Genomic DNA, 20,432 nt, shown 5'->3' with positions numbered 1-20,432 from the left:
ATCACATTGAATCTTACCCGAACTTTTTTTTAATCAAAATCACCCTCACTCACCTCACATTGTCACACCCCCATCACACCACGAAACACTCTGCCTCTATCTTCATCTTCTTTCTCACTCACTCACTCACTCCCTTTCTTCATCCTCTACCGCCTCACTACCTCACTTCTTCTCTTCATCTTCTTTATTTTTCAATCCAGTGTTGCATACAACTTCCTTCCTCACATTTATTGGGCACATCGCTCTCGTTGTTCTCCTCTCATATGTTCCTCACTTTTTCTCATCATCTTCTTTCTTGGTATGCCATGGTTGCTATTAAAAATAGGTTTTGTCAATGTCCTAATCCTACCGGATTCTAAAATCCATAAGGTAAAAAACTCCACGTCCATATTAATGAATTACAGGTTTTTAAACTTGGAATGAAGTTCCTTAAACAATACCCGATTTTAAAACTCGGTATCCAAATTGTTTGTTTTATAGTTCCGAGAATTACTAAATCGTAATATATAAAAGGGGAGTTGTACCAGTTGGTTTTTTAAAATCAGGCAACTTAATTTAGTATTTTACGAACATTGTTTTGAAACTAGCTTCTAGAATTAAGAACCCGAGATCAAATATGCATTTTTATGTTCAGGGTATTACATTTCGGAACCAAATTGCTCAACAGTTCTAAGAAACTGGTAAACAATAAAATTTCGAGAGGCATTATACAAATTTACTACATTAAAAGATTAACGCTTGTTGTGTAGGTTGCTAATTCAACCACAATTTTATTTGCCCATGAAGCATAACTCAAATGGTAAGAGTTGATGGACATATGAGTTGAGAATGAAAAATTTACCTATAAAAAAAACCTGAATTTTATTTGTTGACAAATACAAAAACAAAAATGCGAAATGTTATTTTATTTGCAGCCTAGGAGAATTTAAGATTTGGTCTTCCCAGATCATAATCTCCTCATGCAGTGCTTTCCATTCTGTGGAGTGTGGACCAATATATAGTCATAGTACGATGATGTGTGTTCCCCAGCTGCTGCTTTTTTATGTTGGACCAGACCACACAGACAGAAACAGAACAACTTCTGATTCAGGTAACCGCAGTCACTAGGTTTTCTGATTCGCTTCAACATAATATTTGTTCCTATCTTTATTATCTTCCACATAAGAAAATTTGGTTTCATCTGAATTTCTCAAGGGTTATAACTTATAGGGTAATGTCTTTAGTTTAATTTCAGTTTTTATTATCTTTTATTTATATGTTGGAGTTTGGATGTGTAGTTTTTTTGTTCAGTACCATAATCTTATACGTGCAGAAGGGAAAGTTATCTCCACCTAACACTGCAAAATCTTGCAATCTAAGTCTCTAACAAGGATTGAATATTTAATGTGAAATTAAGGAATCAAAGCATCATTCCTTAATCTGTGATGCTTACACAAGCTTCAATTCCAATTCAAGCATTACTAATCTGCAAGACAAAGCAAAAAGCACAGGAACCTGGGACGGGGAAAAAAAAGAGATTTTTTTTTTTTCCTTTTTATATTGGGTTTATTTGAAAGGATTGTTCATGATTATTGATTCCAAAGTTTGGATAATGATATTATAAATCCAGATGAAGATGGGTGGGAAGGAAAATTGCTGGTTGGCCTCTCAGTTTTCCTTAGCCTTCACTCTTAAATTTGCTGAGTGGATGGGTATATAATGAAGAGGTTCTCTGTCTGCTGCTTCAGAAGTAGTGTCTTCAAGTCTCACTCCCACAGGAAGCACAAGAAATCTCAGTCTCAGGTACCTTACCCTGCCTCTTTCTCTGTTGAATGCCTTTTACACTTTGTCAGTAGTCTTATTTCTTTAGGCTATGTCTGGATACCGGTCGGTACCGGTGCAAATGGACGTTAGCACTCACTTCATGATAAAAAGTGAATGAATCTGTTCTCATGGATTGGGATGAAATTCGGTTCATGTTGCATTCAACTGTTATCTCAACACACACTTAGTTATAACTTGATGACATTTTTTCCAGACACTTGCTTTAGTACCCCTTGTTTGGCTCTTTCCTTTTATTGAGTATAATGAATTTCACCGCAGATTTTTATTAATGCTCAACTAAGAGATTGGCATCTTATGATACACAATTTGGTGACATTGTAAGGGATGGAGTCTGAGAGACTGAGATGAACCCTCTCAGATAACCTTCTCAAGCTTCATTGCAGAATGCAGATTATATGTTTTGCTCTGAAGTGTATCAAAGGTTACAGCTACTTGGTGTTGTTGATTTCTTACGTTAGATTAGCAATGTGTATAATAAATTATGCAGTAAAATCGGTAAGATTTTCTCAAGTCAAATGCTGCAACTTCTTACGATTGTAGAAGTAGTATATAGTAAACAACACAGTTTAAACAAATCCTATGGTAAAAAAATAGCCAGCAGATGAAACCTGATGTGCACTAAGCAGTAGAACTCCTTGCCTCCTCTTCCTGCGCTATTTAAGGAAGATCACAAATGGGAGCAGGGATGGGCCAAGATGATTAAAAATGGGGCAGCCATCCCCTCAAGAGATTTGTCAAACCATACTACCCAAAAAGCATTAGATTTTTTTTCTTAATAAAGTAGTATTTAAATGTTGTATTCACCCCTCAATTTGTATATTGTCTTTTGCAATTTGTCACTTGATTTTGTTTAATGTGTTAAATTTTTCCCCCTTTCTTCTGTTTCCGTCCCTGAATGGGGGAGTTCTTCGCGGCGTGTAAAACACACATTCAAAACATATCACAAGCTGTACCATCTAGGTACATAGTTTCTTCTTGGTGTTTAGCACCATTGTTTTCTGATATTGTCTTGTTTGACAGATCATGGCAGGAAACATCTCTGGTCCAACTGTTTGTCAGGGTCCTAATATTTTGCACAATCATGATTTCTCTGGTGGGCTTAACTCTTGGCATCTCAATTGCTGCAATGGCTATGTAATTTCAGCTGACACAGGTAATCATGGAGGAATTTCAATGGAGTCGGGTGGTAATTATGCAGTTATCACTGACCGAAAGGAATGTTGGCAAGGTCTTGAGCAAGATATCACAGACAGAATATCCATTGGTTCCACTTACACGGTTTCAGCTTGTGTTGGAGTATCTGGGCTTTCTCAGGGATCTGCTGATGTTCTAGCTACTCTGAAACTAGAATATCATGGTTCAGCTGCTCGTTACATGTTCATTGGAAGGTATAAAACTTATTTCATTGCATCCTCTTTCTTGTTTTATAGTAGAAAAATGCCATTACATGTTAACCATTGTTTTGTACAGAACTTCTGCTATGAAGGGTAGCTGGGAAAAGTTGGAAGGGAAATTCTCATTATCAACTATGCCTGATCGGGCTATATTTTATTTGGAAGGACCTGCTCCTGGAGTTGACATCCTTATACGATCAGTAGAGATCAACTGTTCCAGTCCAAATAATAATGTATGTCATGAAATTATGAATTATGAATATTGTTATTTCTTTGGGCAATTTTACATAGTGGCAAATTCTACTATTGTTTGATGAACATCATCTAGCTCATACTTGTGATTTAGTCATTACTTTTTCATTGTATAGATTGATTTTTCTATAAACATGTGCTAGTTTTCTTCTTTTAATTGAACTGTGAAATCTGTGTATTTTTATCACACTAACTTGTGTATTTCTTTCTCTTGTTTCTAAAGACCACAAGCACAAAATGTGTTACCACAGGAGATGACAACATCATAATAAACCCCCAGTTTGAGGATGGCTTGAATAGTTGGTCTGGAAGAGGCTGCAAGATTATGTTGCATGATTCAATGGGAGATGGGAAAATTGTTCCGAAGTCTGGGAAGTTCTTTGCATCAGCAACAGAACGCACACAAACCTGGAACGGGATTCAGCAGGATGTAACTGCACATGTGCAGCGCAAGCTGGCCTATGAGGTCACTGCTTTAGTTCGAATATTTGGTAATAATGTTACTAATGCTGATGTAAGAGCTACTTTGTGGGTTCAAACACCAGATCTTCGAGAGCAGTATATAGGCATTGCAAAGTTAGTCTCTTATTTTTGCTATGAAGCATATCACTTTCATGCTTATTATTCTGGAATATTGATAAACTTAACAAAATGAAACTTTCTACAGTATGATTTGATCATGGCTTTTATGCATTGGTGATGTTAGAGAGCTCTCTTAACATTTATTTCAATTGCTGAATGAAGTTGGTGTGTTCTGAAGTGTGCAGGCAACAGATAAAGATTGGGTTACAATGCAGGGAAAATTCCTTCTAAATGGCACCCCATCAAAAGTGGTGGTTTATTTAGAGGGCCCCCCTTCTGGCACTGACATTCTTGTCAATACTTTGGTAGTTAAGCATGCAGCAAAAACACCTCCTTCAACTCCACCAGATGTAAAGGTTGGACTTTAGAAACAAGTTTTGTCAATTATTTTAATAATACTAATGTTTTTTTTTTTCTGAAACTGAATAATACTAATATTTGTGTTTCCTGAAATTGTTTCACACAAGCATTGTTTAAGAACTTTGCTGCTGCCTTATTACACTATATGTTTCAAGTAACTGTATTCTGCATTCAAAGCCTTATCCCACTAGGTGAGATCGGCTATATGGATCGCTGATCCATATTAAAGATATCAACCAGCATCGTCTGCTGAAGGCCCAACAAAAATTCCCCCTTTATCCAGGCTTAGGACGGGCTATGCAAGCATAGGCGGAGATTTTTGTTCCAAGTAACTAACAAAGTTGATTTTTGTTTTGCAGAATCTTGCTTTTGGGGTTAATGTCATTGAGAACAGCAATCTGGCTGATGGCACCAACGGATGGTTTCCGCTTGGTAATTGCACTTTAAGTGTTAAAACAGGTTCACCTCATATAATGCCACCAATGGCAAGAGATTCTCTTGGTCCTCATGATCTCCTAAGCGGGCGCTACATCCTCGTAACTGGTCGGACTCAAACATGGATGGGTCCTGCTCAGATAATCACTGAGAAATTGAAACTTTTTGTGACTTACCAAGTATCTGCATGGGTCAGGATTGGTTCAGGATCAAGTGGGCCACAGAATGTGAATGTTGCTCTTGGTGTTGACAACCAATGGGTCAATGGAGGACAAACGGAGGTTTCTGATGACAGATGGCATGAAATTGGCGGGTCCTTTAGAATTGAACAGCAGCCATCAAAGGTTATGGTTTATATCCAAGGTCCTGCTTCTGGTGTGGATTTAATGGTTGCTGGACTTCAAATTTTTCCTGTTGATAGACATGCAAGGTTTAGATACTTAAGGATGCAGACAGACAAGGTGACATCTAGTTTTCTTGTATAACATATATAATTGATTTTGCAGCATACCTTTACAAACCTATGGGTAGTTCCCAAGATGGCTTGCACTTGAACTGGCTTGAATGAGTAATATTTGGTTGTGAATTACTATTTGTACCACGGGTTTTCTCCATGCACCAGCAACATCGGGAAATTAATTTCTGGTAGCACGTGGGCTGGTGCAAGGAGAAAAAAATGCGGTACAAATCAAAGTTGTCAGGATCCTGCAATTTGTGGGAGGATTTCCGTTCTGGATCCTCCTAATCGGGCTCTACATCCTTGTACTACAAATAGTAATCCCTCATTTGGGTCACACCCTAGGCCCATTCCCAACACCCAAAGGAAAAATAGGAAGAAAAAAGAAGAACAAATGATCTGCAAATAATGGCCTCCAGAGTGGTAGGTATATGCCTTGAGGTTTTTAGTCACAACAAGTTTATAATATAACATAGTATTTCTATGTGTTAAAATGGTTAGGAACTTAGGATGCATAGAATTGATACCAGAATATAGATTAATTTTTTTTACTATTATCTCGTCCACAGGATTACTTATGATACATGTCTTCCCCCTTCCTATTTTATGTTTATACGATCTTCCAACCCAATTCATGAATTTCCTTATCGCTAGAATCTGCATAATATTTCTGAGAGGAGTGCTAGCAACACACTCTTTTAATAACACACTTCTTGTGTATGGTTTATTTTTTGAAAAGTCACATTTCTCTTACTTTCTTCTTAAATGTGTTGACCTAAACAAAAAATAAGCCAATCAGGAGGAGTGTGTTATTAAAAAGGAGAAGTGTTATCAACACTCACTTTTCAACACTCAATGATTTGTTCAAATTTATGTGGGTCCTACTAAGTTGGAAGTGGAGCCTATATGTTTAATGGAGCTCACATGAGTTTCAACCAATCAATGAGAGACATTTTTCTTATTAAAAGAGTGTGTTGCTATCATTTCTCTATTTCTGATGACTAAACTATACGGTCCCCCTAATATGCACCACTTTAAAAGTAAGGATATTGCCCCATGTCTTAATGCCCCATGTCTTAATAAATGTAACAGCTAAGTATATTCAGACTGGAATGCCTAATTTTTTTATCATATCCATTCTTCATTGATAGAATATGTGGTTCTCTACATTATTTGTATATAAAGTTTTATATCCATTTGCTGCATTGCAGATTCGTAAGCGTGATGTTATTCTGAAATTCTCTGGGGTTGACTCTAGCAACTACATTAACACCATGGTGCAAGTTAGGCAAACACAGAACAATTTCCCAATTGGAACATGCATCAGTAGAATGAACATTGACAATGAAGATTTCGTTAACTTCTTTGTGAAACATTTCAACTGGGCCGTGTTTGGAAACGAGTTGAAGTGGTATTGGACTGAGCCACAACAAGGGAATTTCAACTACAAGGATGCTGATGATCTGCTAGACTTGTGCCAAAAGAACAAGATAGAAACTCGCGGACACTGCATCTTCTGGGAAGTGGATGGAACAGTTCAGCAATGGATCAAATCACTGAATCAAAATGATCTGATGACAGCAGTCCAGAATCGTTTAAATGGTTTGCTGACTCGCTACAAGGGCAAGTTCAGTCACTATGATGTTAACAATGAAATGCTGCATGGTTCATTTTACCAAGATAGGCTAGGTAAGCAGGGACGGATCCAGGTTGATGCAAAATGGGACAGTCTCAAATTTTCTTAAGTGTTTAGATGTTACAAAATAATTTATACTGCCTCATTCAATTACTCATTATTTTGCTTCTACCCTTACCAATTTTTTCTCGTTCTGTCCCTATAGGTAGGGATATCAGGGCAAAAATGTTCAAGACAGCAAACCAACTAGATCCATCTGCTACACTGTTTGTGAATGATTACCATGTTGAAGATGGATGTGACAACAAATCATGCCCAGAAAAATACATGGAACATATTCTTGATTTGCAAGAGCAAGGTGCCCCAGTTGGAGGGGTTGGAATTCAAGGCCACATTGATAGTCCAGTGGGGCCTATTGTTTGTTCTTCCCTTGATAAACTGGGAATTCTTGGTCTCCCTATATGGTTCACTGAGCTTGATGTGTCTTCTATCAATGAACATGTCAGAGCCGATGATCTTGAAGTTATGTTGCGCGAAGCGATGGCTCACCCTGCGGTAGAAGGCATCATGTTGTGGGGGTTTTGGGAGTTGTTTATGAGCAGGGACAATTCACACTTGGTAAATGCTGAAGGTGACATCAATGAAGCTGGGAAGAGGTTCCTTGATCTGAAACGAGAGTGGTTGTCTCACAAACATGATCATGTTGATGAGCATGGTCAATTCAGCTTCAGAGGCTTTCATGGAACATACAATGTTGAAGTTGTGACACCAACAAAGAAAATTTCTAAGACTTTTGTGCTTGACAAAGGTGACTCCCCAATGGTGGTATCCATTGATTTATAAGCATCCTGCTTCACACAAGAATTAATATCATGTCTTCTTTTCTCCTTGATTGGGTTTGCTTGTACACAATGTTGGTGGTGTAATGTACTAATGTTGTCTTTAGTCTTTACTAGTCTATGCCATTAATCCAGTATGGCAAATAAATAAAATGGGTTGTTACTAATACCAGTACTTTGTTTGGACAATTTTATTTTAGATTTAATATCATATTCTTAGGTTTACTGGTTGATATCCAAAGAATCAAATTTGGGGGTTGCAGTAGTAACTTTATGTTCTTATTTAGTGTTGGCAGTATAGCCAAAGATGAACAGAATGCTATAAACCTGTAAGTAGCTATGCTTTTCTGATTTTATTTAACTGTCCAGGAAGAAGAGAAGAAATACACATATTAAGGGGTGCAATTAATTTTGTTACTTTTCATAAAAGTATTATTTGATTTCCTATTTCACCCTTTAAAATGTATATTATCTTTCCTCATTTATTGTTCCTGCAATAACATTTCTTGGAAAAACATCATTTAATGTTCTCTTGAAACTCTAAGTGGACAAATATATAGGACAGTTAATAAGGAACAGGGGAGTACCTAAGAAGATTGAATTGTCTGCAATGTATCTAAATACATTGTTGATTGGTAATGGTAACAATATAATTTAGAGTTAGATCATTTTGAAAAGAGTAAAGAAAAAAACTTCAAACTTACTAAAAGAGAGATCAGCTGTTAAGGATATTTTAAATTAATACTAACAATTAAAACTAATTAGTTGGAATGGTAATAGGATGGCAGATCAGCAGCACTAGCTGATAAAGATTTCTTTTGCAACAGCATTTTTTTTAACTTTTGGATCAGTGATGACTTCTTTTTTTATCAGTGGTTTTTCTTATCAATGAATATTTTTTGGTCAACATTTTTTATCAGATTTTTACTGCTACAAACAAAGTGAAAATTAAAATAAAAAAATAATTTTACACCTTTGTGGTAATAAAAAATCGCCACTAAAGTGTGTCGAAGTCGAAGTGATCTACTACTATTTGGTGGTACATATATCTTTTCCATTTCATAAATGATATATAAAAAATTATTTGTAGTTTGTTTGGATTTTTGACTAAAATGAAAGAAAGGAATATAAGAAAAATGAGATGATTTTTAAGTTGTTTCGATTGAGGAAAAAAATGAAGAGTGAAAGCAAAAGTGACAGTGATATTTAATAAAAAAAATTGAAAGTTAAATAAATGTTGAGAAACAACCCCTTTCAACATGGGTACAGTGACCTAGCCCGCAAAACGCCGGACAAAATTCAGCTCATATAGCAAAATCCTCCTAAAGAACCCAAGCGCACAAGAGCGTGTTAAAAACCTAGTAACATCTCCATGCGACTATCCTCTAAAAAAATCTTCATAAAATCCAAAAAACGGCGACAAATTCGACTGAAGAAAACAACCAAGCCGCTCGACACCTACAACAAAGACCAAACCAGAAGAGTAGACCAAAAAACCCAACAGCTAAAACCAAACCATGCCATGCTATAGAGCTGATATACCTAAAAATCAAGATAACGAACACAAGATAAAAGACAGCAAGGATTGCACAGGCTCCAAACTCGAAGCAGTGGCACAAAGCGGACCACCCATCCAATACTTTGCAGAAAATAGGACGCTGAAGTCAGAAGGCGACCATAGCCACAACGAGCAATCTACACAGAACAAGGACCGATGATCAACAACCGCACAACATCCAATGATATTTAATAATGACCATATTAATCTTATTATATAAATTTTTAAAATAATTTCTATCTCACTTTTTCAATCAGGTTTGGCGACCTCCTCCACAAGGGAGTATAAAACTGAATACGGATGGGAGTTGGAAGCGAGGTAGCAATCAAGTGGGGGTGGTGGATTCTTCCGTGGCCCAGATGGAGTTTGGATTAGAGGCTTTGTGTCCTTGGATATAGGGGAAAACACATTCCTGGCAGAGGTTAGAGCTCTTCGAGATGGTCTTCGTATAGCTTGGGCACATGGATACAGAGACATAATTGCAGAAATGGATTGCAAAGAGGTTCTGAGAGAGCTACACAACACAGCTAGTCACGGTTTCTGATCAATGTTAGGAGAGATAGTCTCATTACTACGTCAACAATGGAAGGTGCAGTTACAATGGGTTCCCAGGGAGTATAATATGGCAGCCGATTGTTTGGCTCGTATGAGTGGCATAGCTAGTTCTGTTGGCTTACACATTCTTGAGAGACCCCCGGTGGAAGTTGAACCTTTCATCTTGAGGGACTCGTTTTCTTGCTTGTAGTTTTCTTTATTTGTTAATTTTCCGAAGAATCAAAATAAAATAATAAGGTTAGTTTTGGAACAATAGGGAAGTGTTGGCCATTTTACTTTTTCTTGCTAGAGGAGCGAAAAAACTGACACCACTGTGTAGCGGTTCAGTTTTCCCTTAAATTAAAATTCAATGAGCATCCAAACATTTTCATTTTCATTTTCATTTTCATTTTCATTTTCCTAGTATATTTATATCATTCAACTTTCTTTTTATTCAAAATCAGTCAATACAAAACAACATTAGTGTCTTAACATATCATAACAGAATTATGGATGGTTACAGATTCTAGATCCATTGCACATTCATAAAAATACTTATTAGGGTAAAAATCAGCTAAGTAGACACGAGCTTGGGTATAGCCGTATAGGTAAATAGAAAACAATTAGTGAATATAAGTATTATAGTACCCCAACAAGTTTCATACTCACACATATATATTAAAAATTTAAAATTAAAAAGACATAGACCACCCCTGCTCAATTTTCCTATAAATTTATAACTAACAGAAATTAAATGAAACCAAAGTATCTGAACTAGTATTTTGTGATCAATGTGTTAGATCTGTGTTTAATTGAATGATTCAATTTATTATGCATTTTAGTATCTTTGTATTTTTAATTAATACTCTTCATGTTGTAATAGAACTCATTTTTTATCTTAATTTTGTTGAAAAGTGCAAGAATAAATGTGAATAATCGTGTACTCCTCTCTTTTTTTGTCAAGTGAACCTTTGTGTTCGAGCATTTTTGGTCCGCTTGTCATGTGCACGATACTAGCCCACTTCAAGCAGTGTTCTTGTTTTTTTTTTTTTTTTTTATAAGCAATGAAAAATATATTGAAAAGAAGTATAAGGGGTACTTCAATCCCAATACATAAAAAGGAAGAAAAGGAGAAAACTAGCAAAGTGTAGAGATAAAATAGTGCCTACAAAGCCTCAAGTCACACACACATAAACCCACCCCTGCAACTACATGGAAAAGATCAAAGAAAATAGCATCATTAAAACCTTACTAGGAAAAACCCCCTTGGGAAAATAGCTAAATATTTTTTGGTAAACATTTTTTCTATGAGTGATCAACAAGAACACTGCTAACATTTTTTCACTTTGCTTGTAGCAGTAAAAATCTGCTGCTGCTATAAAAGTGAGTGTGGAAGTGGCCTACAATTAATTATTTTTTTGGTACATTAGAAAGATAAGTTACATCATTCAAGAATTGATCTACGGACCTTCTCCTCCTAAACTCATATGTCCCACAACTCTTACTACTTGAGTTCCCCCTCAGGTACAGACTGCCATTATTTAATAGTAAATGTATCAGGTTGAAAAGAAAAATACATCAAACTTTTCTTGAAAAGCGGAGAGTTATAACTCTTAATATATTAGCAGAGAAATAAAATGATTACAATAGAATCAGTCATGATTCATAAACTACCAAACAATAACGACACATTTTGGGCCTGTTTGGTTGCAGTTTTGTTTTTCAGTTTTTAAAACAATTTTCATAAACAATTTTTAAAAACAGTTTTCAAAAGAAGAAAACATGTTGAATGACATGTTTTCAAACATTTAGAAAACTGATATCTAAAAACTAAAAACAGAAACTAAAAATATCTTTTGACCGTTTTGGTTTCTTAGTTTTAAAAACTGAAAATGAGAACTGTTTTCAAAAATAGTTTTTGAAAACAGGTCATACCAAACATGTTTTCAGTTTTTAAAAACTGAAAACAACTGTTTTGAAAACAGGAAACAAATAGACCCTTTATATACCACATGTTCTCTTTATTTCTCTACTTCTATTACATACATCACATTATATACGATTTAATTACCTCATCTAAAGTGAGTTAACTCATTGTATAGTGTAAAGCATCATAATCATTCTATTATATATCACATCTATTATTTATCACCTTATCTTACTCTTAATATCTACACTACTTGGCTATTATATTCACTCAACATTTCCATTTATAATCTAGAAAGATTCATGAGGCCAAAATGTCAACTACATATTATTGCAAGGACAGCATATTTGAGGTTTGAACCTGCATTGTAAACAAGTGGAGTTTGGTTTTACTTATGAAAAGAGAAGGTCCATTATTAGTTTACCAGCCATGAAGTCTATTTTAGTGTGGCCCAGATCCAGACTCTTATTAGGAAGAGAGTGACACTCTCAGCAGAGTACAGACACAAGCTCACATCAACTTGACAGCCTCCCACTATGTATTCATGAACTAGTGACTAGTGAGTGAGTGATGACTATTATGACTAGAATATATAATACTACACACATACAACTAGAGTTGGCTCCAAACAAAGGTAAAGTAAACTATAATATTTTTTTTAGTCGTTTGATTAAAAAATAAAAAATTCAAATTACAATAATAATATATTTCAACATGTATAATAAATTATATTTTTATTTATATTTTAGTTACTAATTTATATGATTATGATAGTTCATTGGCGGCTTTCTTCGCTCTCTTTACTAAGGTACTAGGAGATAAAAATTTATAACCTACAACTTAAAATATAGATTTTTTTATGGTTAAACTTAAAGTATAAATAGAATAAAAGAAACAACAAATTATCAAAATTAGAATATATAAAACGACTTAAATGGGTGGGCAACTAGCAAATCAAGTAAGAATGACACTAAAGTCATGTGAAATCCCATGCCATGCAAAAAGTTCGATAGTCAATATTAACTTTAAATTGACTCACACACACACACATATCAACATGAATAAAAATTAAACTAATTTCTCAATTTGTGACTAAAAGTTTTTTATATTATAGATTAGCTCCTCATTTTAAAGAGCTAAATTTTATACTAGTTTTGATGCATTCACACGTTAATTTTTTTATCTAATTTTTATCATTTTTTATATCTCGATCTGATTTTCTACACATATCTATAATATTTTTCACTTTTGTCTTTATTTATTCGCATATCTCTTTGTGTTGGGGTTGAACTGTGGTATAAATGCATGGGCGAGTCTAAGGTGGGTTGGAAAGGAATGCGGCGCCCTACCAAAGTTTTTCAATTTTTTTTCTGACAATATGTACTTTATGTAGGATTTTTTTTAATTCTTAATTGGGTCTCCTCAAAAAATTATAATTTTTTAATATTTTATTCTTCGCCCACAAAAAGTTCTTGGACACCCTGGTGTATAGCGCAATATTTTTCATCCTACGCACAATTTAACAGATTTTTATTTGAATAATGCAATTTTTGTACCAAAGATGGGTGAAAAAAATGGAATTTACCTCACTAGGTGATTATGGCCAAGTTGGAGGCTGAGGTAGCATGTGGGGGTAAACTTGCGTCACACCACATGAATTTTAGGTGGAATTTGCGTGTATTCTAGGTCTGCTGGGTGGCAGGGGTACAGGGGAGTGATTTCGCCTTGTCCCAAGCGAATTCATTGGGTGTAGAGCATGACATGATGGTGCAGGGGGACAACAATATGATGGCGCCTTAATTCGCTTTGACTAACATTATGTCAGGGCATTAATTCGCTTTGGCTGACGCGAATTCAATGCTGGCGTAGCACGAGGAGGGAGCGAGGAAATGATAGGGCGACATGGGGACCAAGAATTCGTGTTGACTTATGCGAAATACATGTAACGCGTTGCACGAGGTAATTAACTCGTGTGGATTAAGGGGGACTGCCTTGACTATGCGCTAACCAAGGCTAATTGAGTTAATTCGCTTGGAACTTTGAGAAGTCAAGTAGTGGCGGTTTTTTCCCCTGTAAAAGGTCTGCCACATACTATATACTTCACACTTTAACTTCTAATCTCTCTCAACTCCCATTCTTAATTTTTCTCCTGTATCATCTATTTAAAAGTTTTTCCAATTTTTCATATGGCGGAGGAAATAGTGATCAATCCCAGTCCCAATAATCCTGAGTTGCTTATCTTCAAGAAACCCACATTTCAGAGTCAGTCAAAGAAAGGTTATATGCTTTCGTGATTCTCGACTCCAAAGATTGTTAAATGGTGTTCCTTCACATATTGAAGGCCACCTCCATCCTAGAGGACTTTACCAGTTCGCGCTAGTTGAAGATGTTCATCCAAACACTCATTTGATATCATCTCTAATCAAACGGTGGAGGCTGAAAACCCACAATTACCGCGTGTCATTTGGTAAATGCATCATCACACTCCAAGCTGTTGCATTACATCTTGACTTGAAGATTGAAGGTGAACCTATCATCGGCCCCGTGTCTTATCCTTGGTCTGCCATCGTAGAGCACGTGCTGGGAGTGACACCACCACCGGATGTTATTAGAGGAAGTGCGTTAGAAATGAGCTGGTTAAATTATACCTTTAATGATGTGGAAGCATTTGTTGACGATCTCGTATAATTGACCAATTACCCATGAGCACGCATTCTACGCATATGTGGAGGTTGCTTGTTAGCTGACCACATTGGCTCTCACGCTCCATTAAGATATCTTCCTCTTTTAGCGGATTTTAGAGAGACTAAAACCTATCGTTTGATTAAGTTTAATTTTTCAGCGTGCAGAGTGCAAGTTCGTTGTGTGGATTTATAAAGGCTGAACTAACTTTTTAATTCACCTCAATCAACGTAAACACCATTAATTTGCATCAGTCTAAGCGAATTTATGGTGTCAGTCAAAGCAATAATCATTAGACCAGTCAAAGAAATAAATCTGCCTAGCCTTACGCGAATTACTGCGCCATCATGTCGTTGCCCCCTGACACCATCATCTCATGTTTCATCCTATGCCAGCATTGAATTTGTGTGGACTCGGGCGAATTCAATGGTGAACTCAGGCGAATTCAATGGCCTACAATGATTCCACCTGTCACCCAACAAAACCTCCTAGGGAAGACAACGATTCCTTACCTGTAATTCACATCACACCATGCGAATTCAACCCCACCAGCCACCTCAGCCTCCAACATGTCCAAAATCACCTAATGAGGTACTCCCTCCGGTCCTATTTATAAGCAACAAAAAAAAATTTCACATAGTTTAAGAAATGTAGTTAAACTAGATAAAATGCATTAAATTTGTCTTAAATCAAAATAAACTTCCAAAATTACCCTTTGTTATTAGTGTTGGAAAGTGGGAAAGAGAGAGAATAATTAATGAGACACATTTTACAAGTTAGAATTAATAAGGGCATCATTGGAAAAAATTAATTAATATAGCTCAAACTTTCATTTGGTTCTTATAAAAAGGACCAAGGTTTTTCTTCCATTTTCACCCGTTTTTGGTCATTTTTTCCGTATTTAAAAAAAAAAACTAACTTAACATCTGGATTTTACACTTATGTACATTTGATTGAAAAAAAAAATATGAATATGTGAATGTTGATGATCAGGATAGTTGCAAGGTGATGATTGGGCCGGTTAGAGAGTCCCATTCCCATCCCAGGCTTTTTCTTGGTACCTGAAGGTTCTCCTTGGATCTCACCCTCCAATGGAGCCCACTCCTCACATGGGCACATAGTGAACCTTGCCGGAGTGACCTCTATACTCTATTGCTTCCTATTCTCTTGCCATTGCTTTCACAGTCTTAACTCATTAACCACTCAACATAAATGACACATTTCATACACTTAATTTATTTATTATTTTCTATCTATTTTTCTATTATATCACATTATATATCATATATATAACTTTTTTTTTTTATCTCACTTTAAAATCTACACATTTTTAAATGTTCACCATACATTTCTGTTGTTTTCACAACACAAAAAACCGGTCTCTGTCAGATTAGAGTTAAAGTTTGATAGGATGGGATTGGGGCCTCTACTGATGATTTGCTCTAATTAAGCAGTAAGGCACGTATATTATCCCAAAACATGTTTATCAAACCATATAGATTAAGAAAAAAAGGTTGATGCACCGACGGTGTAAAGTTTTTTTACACCGTCAACCAATCAGATTTTAAGGATGTATCACATAAATTAATGAAATTAAATATAAAAAAGAGATTTTCTCATATCCTTAAAATCTGATTGGTTGATGGTGTAACACCGTCAGTACATAAAAATTAAATTTCAACATTTTTTTATACGAAAATTGAACTTTCAACCTTGGTCCCCTTTGAATTGGTAAAATTAATAAAGCTAAGAAAAATCAACTCAAACTTTAATAGATTGAAATGCTTGCTGAGAGACCGAGTACTACCTGGAAATGATTGGACAAGAGGGGAAAACCCAGTACACTACTATTGCTGTGTTTATTTTGACTGAACAATAAGAAATGAGAATTTGACTCTATTTATTTTTCGATTTCAATTAGGAAGTTGGCTAAGCCAGTATAAAAAGTTCAAGTTAAGATTGATTAATGATATTTAAAAGGTTTAAATGCACTTTTGGACCCTCATGTTTTAACTTTTTGTGATTGTCAACCCTTATCTTTTTTTTCTACGAATGAGAACCCTATTCTTTCAAAACGCTGCACCATTTACCCTTCCGTCCAAATCCGTAAAAAACTTGACGGAACACGCTGATATGACCTTTCACGTGGATAAAATGGGGATTTAAAAAAAATGGCTTAAATGCACTTTTGGACCCTCAAGTTTACTTTTTTTTTGCAATTGTTGACCCTGATCTTATTTTTAGTTTGAATGGAGACCCTAATCTTTCGAAACGTTGCACCGTTTACCCTTTCGTCGGAAAGCCAGGTAAGTGGGTTCCGTCAAGTTTTTGACGGAAGGGTAAACGGTGCAACATTTTGAAAGATTAGGGTCTCCATTCGTAGAAAAATAAGATCAGGGTCAACAATCGCAAAAAATATAAACTTGGGGGTCCAAAAGTGCATTTAAGCCTATTTAAAATAAGTGATAAAATATGAAATTACTAACTAATTTTAGAGATCTAAACGGATACGGCCCAATTCGCGAATCCGATTAAATCGAACCAAACACATTATTGTGGGTTGGATTAAATCATCAGTTCAGTTCGAATTTTTTTTACTGTATCAAATCATCATCAATTCGGGTATCGAATACACGATGAATCCGAACCTAGCCAATGGTATGAGAACAATTTTTTTTTTTGCCATTCAGCCAAGACATAATATTTGTTTAAGTTAATCACGTAAGTTACTTATGAGTGTCATTAACAATTTTATCACATTATAAATTAATTAAAATAAAAAATATTGAAAACACAAAATTAATATAAGATTATAAGTTAAAAAAATGTTCTAATAGTTTAAAAGAATTTTACAAAGTCATTCAATTAAAACTCATCACGTTATAATTAAATTAAAATTTAAAATAGAAAATTTAGAAATATAATTAGATGCATGTAAAAAAAATTACATTTTCAGTACATATATAGAAATTAAATTCTAAGATGTTCATCTATGTTCACATAAAAAAACATCTATTTAAATTCTTTACATATTCAATGCATATAAGTTAAATACTAAGATTTACATTAAAAAAATGTAAGTAAAGTAGATTGTTTTTCTTTGAAAGTGGACAAATATAATATATAGCTAGTTTTTTTTTAAAGGAATAGATAGTTAACTCATACATTTATGAGTGATCACATCAATCCTTATCCTAGGAACTAATGTATTTATATGTACAAAAAAAGGGTGAAGTATAAGGTGCAATAATGGATGGGTCTTGCACCCATGCCACACATGTTAGGGCCAATGACATCACACCACCTGTCAAAGTAGGGAATTGGAAACCGGTTTATTCTGTTAAATATATTTTTAATTTTGATATGACATTAAAGCCCCTTATTGTTGTGTGTCTCATCCTCTCTCCCTCAACCTTTGACCTCGCCGCCACGGCCAACTCCGCCCAACCACGTCGGCGGCCGCCGCAGGTGCGGTGGTCATTTCCTCTCCATCACCCTTTCAGCCATCCTCCACCGAAGGAGTCAAAAGTGGGCTCGTTGTTCAGGTTCCTCCCTTGGATTCGATGTTAATCATTTTTTCACCCACCTCAATTCCCAAACCTGCACGAAAAAACCCACTTCAGATCAACGATCTGTGAGGGAAAAAATGATGTTTTGTTGATGGGTTTCTCTATTTCTTTCTAATTTGCAAGAAATTTTGAATTTTTTGTGGGTTCAGTGGTCTTGGGATAGAGAGAACGTGACACGGAAGAGGGAGAGACGGAGGTCCACACGGCACGATTGATGGTTGGTGGCGCTGATCTCGCTTCGCTGGGTGTCGTCTGCTGGGTATTTGCGGTGGTGGTGGTCTTGCCTCCACCTGCAAACTAGACCCAGCTCCATTGACCAGCGTGTCCCATACCAAACACATCTGCAAATAGATTTTTGCATGTGAACTTCTTGAAATTTGAAATTTCACTCCCACCAGCAACAACCCAGATCTGCAACCTCTGTATTTGCCAAAAATTAAAATTTTATCTTTGATATTTGTTGAATTGTATTGAACATTTTGATTTCAAACCTGTTGCTTTGAGGGTGGAGTAAATCGTGAAAGTTTATTGAATAACGGTGGAGCTTCGTTTGGGTTTCAAACAAGGGAGGAAAAAGGTAATGGGGTTTTGATGATTTGGAGATGGAGGTGGGCAAGGGGAAGGCGCAGTGTAGAGGAAGGTGGAGGGCACAGAGGAAAGGGATAAAACATGAGGATATTTTTGTAATACAACCTTTTTATTTTATTTTTTATTTTTTCTTAGCAGGTAATTAATACTTGTTATAGCAGGTCAAATTTGCTCTTGCATGGTGCAAGACTTAAGAGACACTTGCACCCTATAAGCCACCCAAAAAAAGAACTAACGTATTTATAAAAGAAAAACAGAGCAAGAAATTTTATTATGTTTTTTTAGTAATGCATGTAAGGATTAAAATAAAAGATCTTGTTAAGAATAATAAGGATAAAAATCAGAGTTCCCATATTGAATTTAAATAATTAATTTTAAATTTTATCTTAATTAAATAAATAAATTATTAATTTTAGAAAGAATAAAATAGAGGTGATGGAGTGGAGACAGAAGGAGTGCAGATGTGATAGGATATGCAGTGCATTGGGAAACAGCTCCCGCGCTGTTCCCGCGCGCCTTGCTGGAAACGACACCGTTGGTAGGTCCCATACACCTCAGAAAAAAAATAATAATAATAATAATATTTATAGAAAGAAAAAGAAGAAATGAGTATCATGGCATGGGTCCCGTGACTGTGACACAGTGATAAGACAATAAAAAGTGACAGTGAGTGTGAGAGTGATATTGATAGTGACTGTGAAAATACATGCACAGTCAGTAAATGTCTCCATTCAAACTCAAAGTGAACTACAGTAAACTCAAGTGTATCTGATTATTCAGGTATGTCATGTGTGCTGTGTACACACATACTATTGTTATTTCCCACATATAGAATTCAAGATAAATAAGGCAAAAACAACAACTACCAGTTCAATGCAGTGCACGATGTTTTTTATTATGGAAAAGTTTCTTGACCTCTCACCTACACACCTGTATTTGAAAAGAGACCAAAATAGAATAGATAGTTACTCCCTCCGTTCATATTTAACCAGTGTTATCAGACTCGGACCGGTGATCGACTCGGTCGAGGCACTGGGTCAATGAGTCAATGGTTCAACCACTGGGTCACTGGTTGAACCGTTTGACTCGGTTGACAGTAAAAAAAAATTCAAAATACCATAACAAAATACCATAACAAAATATCACAAAAACAACAAGGAATGTTTTACCACAATAAATTGTCACAACTCCAAATAACATGTCACAACTCACAAATAACTGAAATAAATTTTGAGCATCATCAAACAACATCGGTTTAACGCTTTAATCACAACAAAAAGTACATAAACAAGTTTAAAACATAATTCAACAACCAAGGTCTTATTACAATGCTACATATAGCAATAACAATGCCAAGTTTCTTCATGTCCAAGTAGGAAAGGGAGGCAAAGCTTCATCCAAGGAAGGCATCACTTCATCATCAAATAAACTGAAAGTTTCTCCAGGTTTCTGTACCGGTGGTGGTGGTACTTCTTCAGGTTCAGTTGCTTCGGGTTCATTAGAACTCATTTACAATAAAAACATACAGTGTGATTTAGAGAAAATTTAACTAAAATAGAGAAAGATACAATACAACTAATAGATAGGACAGCAATTTTCAGTTAGCTCATTGAGTGAAACACAAACAATTTTGCAATGCAGTTACTAACTTACTGTGTGTAGAAAAGGTAAAATGATTTTCAATGCAAATATAGATATCATCTCATATAAATAATTTCTTCAACTCAAATTCCAGTAACCTAGCAGGACTATATATATGATAGAGATGGTGTTTGGATAAACCCTTGAGAAATAT

The 20,432-nt window shown here is 35.6% G+C and overlaps 1 protein-coding gene across 2 annotated transcripts; it reads left to right on the top strand.

Moving 5' to 3' along the window:
• The first annotated feature begins 916 nt into the window (after window positions 1-916).
• LOC130717325 (endo-1,4-beta-xylanase 1-like) lies at window positions 917-8,012 on the top strand. Of its 2 annotated transcripts, none has more exons than XM_057567524.1 (9): window positions 917-1,090; window positions 1,610-1,782; window positions 2,845-3,212; window positions 3,295-3,451; window positions 3,694-4,046; window positions 4,231-4,408; window positions 4,772-5,308; window positions 6,516-6,993; window positions 7,146-8,012. In XM_057567524.1, exons 2-9 carry the CDS (start codon window positions 1,699-1,701, stop codon window positions 7,781-7,783), a joined length of 2,793 nt encoding a protein of 930 aa, XP_057423507.1. In that variant the 5' UTR covers window positions 917-1,090; window positions 1,610-1,698; the 3' UTR covers window positions 7,784-8,012. The 2 variants fall into 2 exon arrangements, with proteins under 2 accessions (XP_057423507.1, XP_057423508.1); XM_057567525.1 differs by lacking the exon at window positions 917-1,090 and adding an exon at window positions 2,083-2,245 and having other exon boundaries at window positions 1,644-1,782.
• Window positions 8,013-20,432: the final 12,420 nt, after the last annotated feature.

This window comes from Lotus japonicus, chromosome 5, assembly GCF_012489685.1.
Source record: "Lotus japonicus ecotype B-129 chromosome 5, LjGifu_v1.2".
Lineage (NCBI taxonomy): Eukaryota > Viridiplantae > Streptophyta > Magnoliopsida > Fabales > Fabaceae > Lotus > Lotus japonicus.
Note: the sequence above shows the minus strand (reverse complement) of the source record. Positions and strands in the feature narration are given on the sequence as shown.

Coding starts and splice junctions, on each gene's coding strand:
- LOC130717325 (XM_057567524.1), top strand. CDS start 1,699: ATGAAGAGGTTCTCTGTCTGCTGCTTCAGAAGTAGTGTCTTCAAGTCT. Junction 1,783..2,844: donor ACAAGAAATCTCAGTCTCAG/GTACCTTACCCT, acceptor CTTGTTTGACAG/ATCATGGCAGGAAACATCTC. Junction 5,309..6,515: donor TAAGGATGCAGACAGACAAG/GTGACATCTAGT, acceptor GCTGCATTGCAG/ATTCGTAAGCGTGATGTTAT.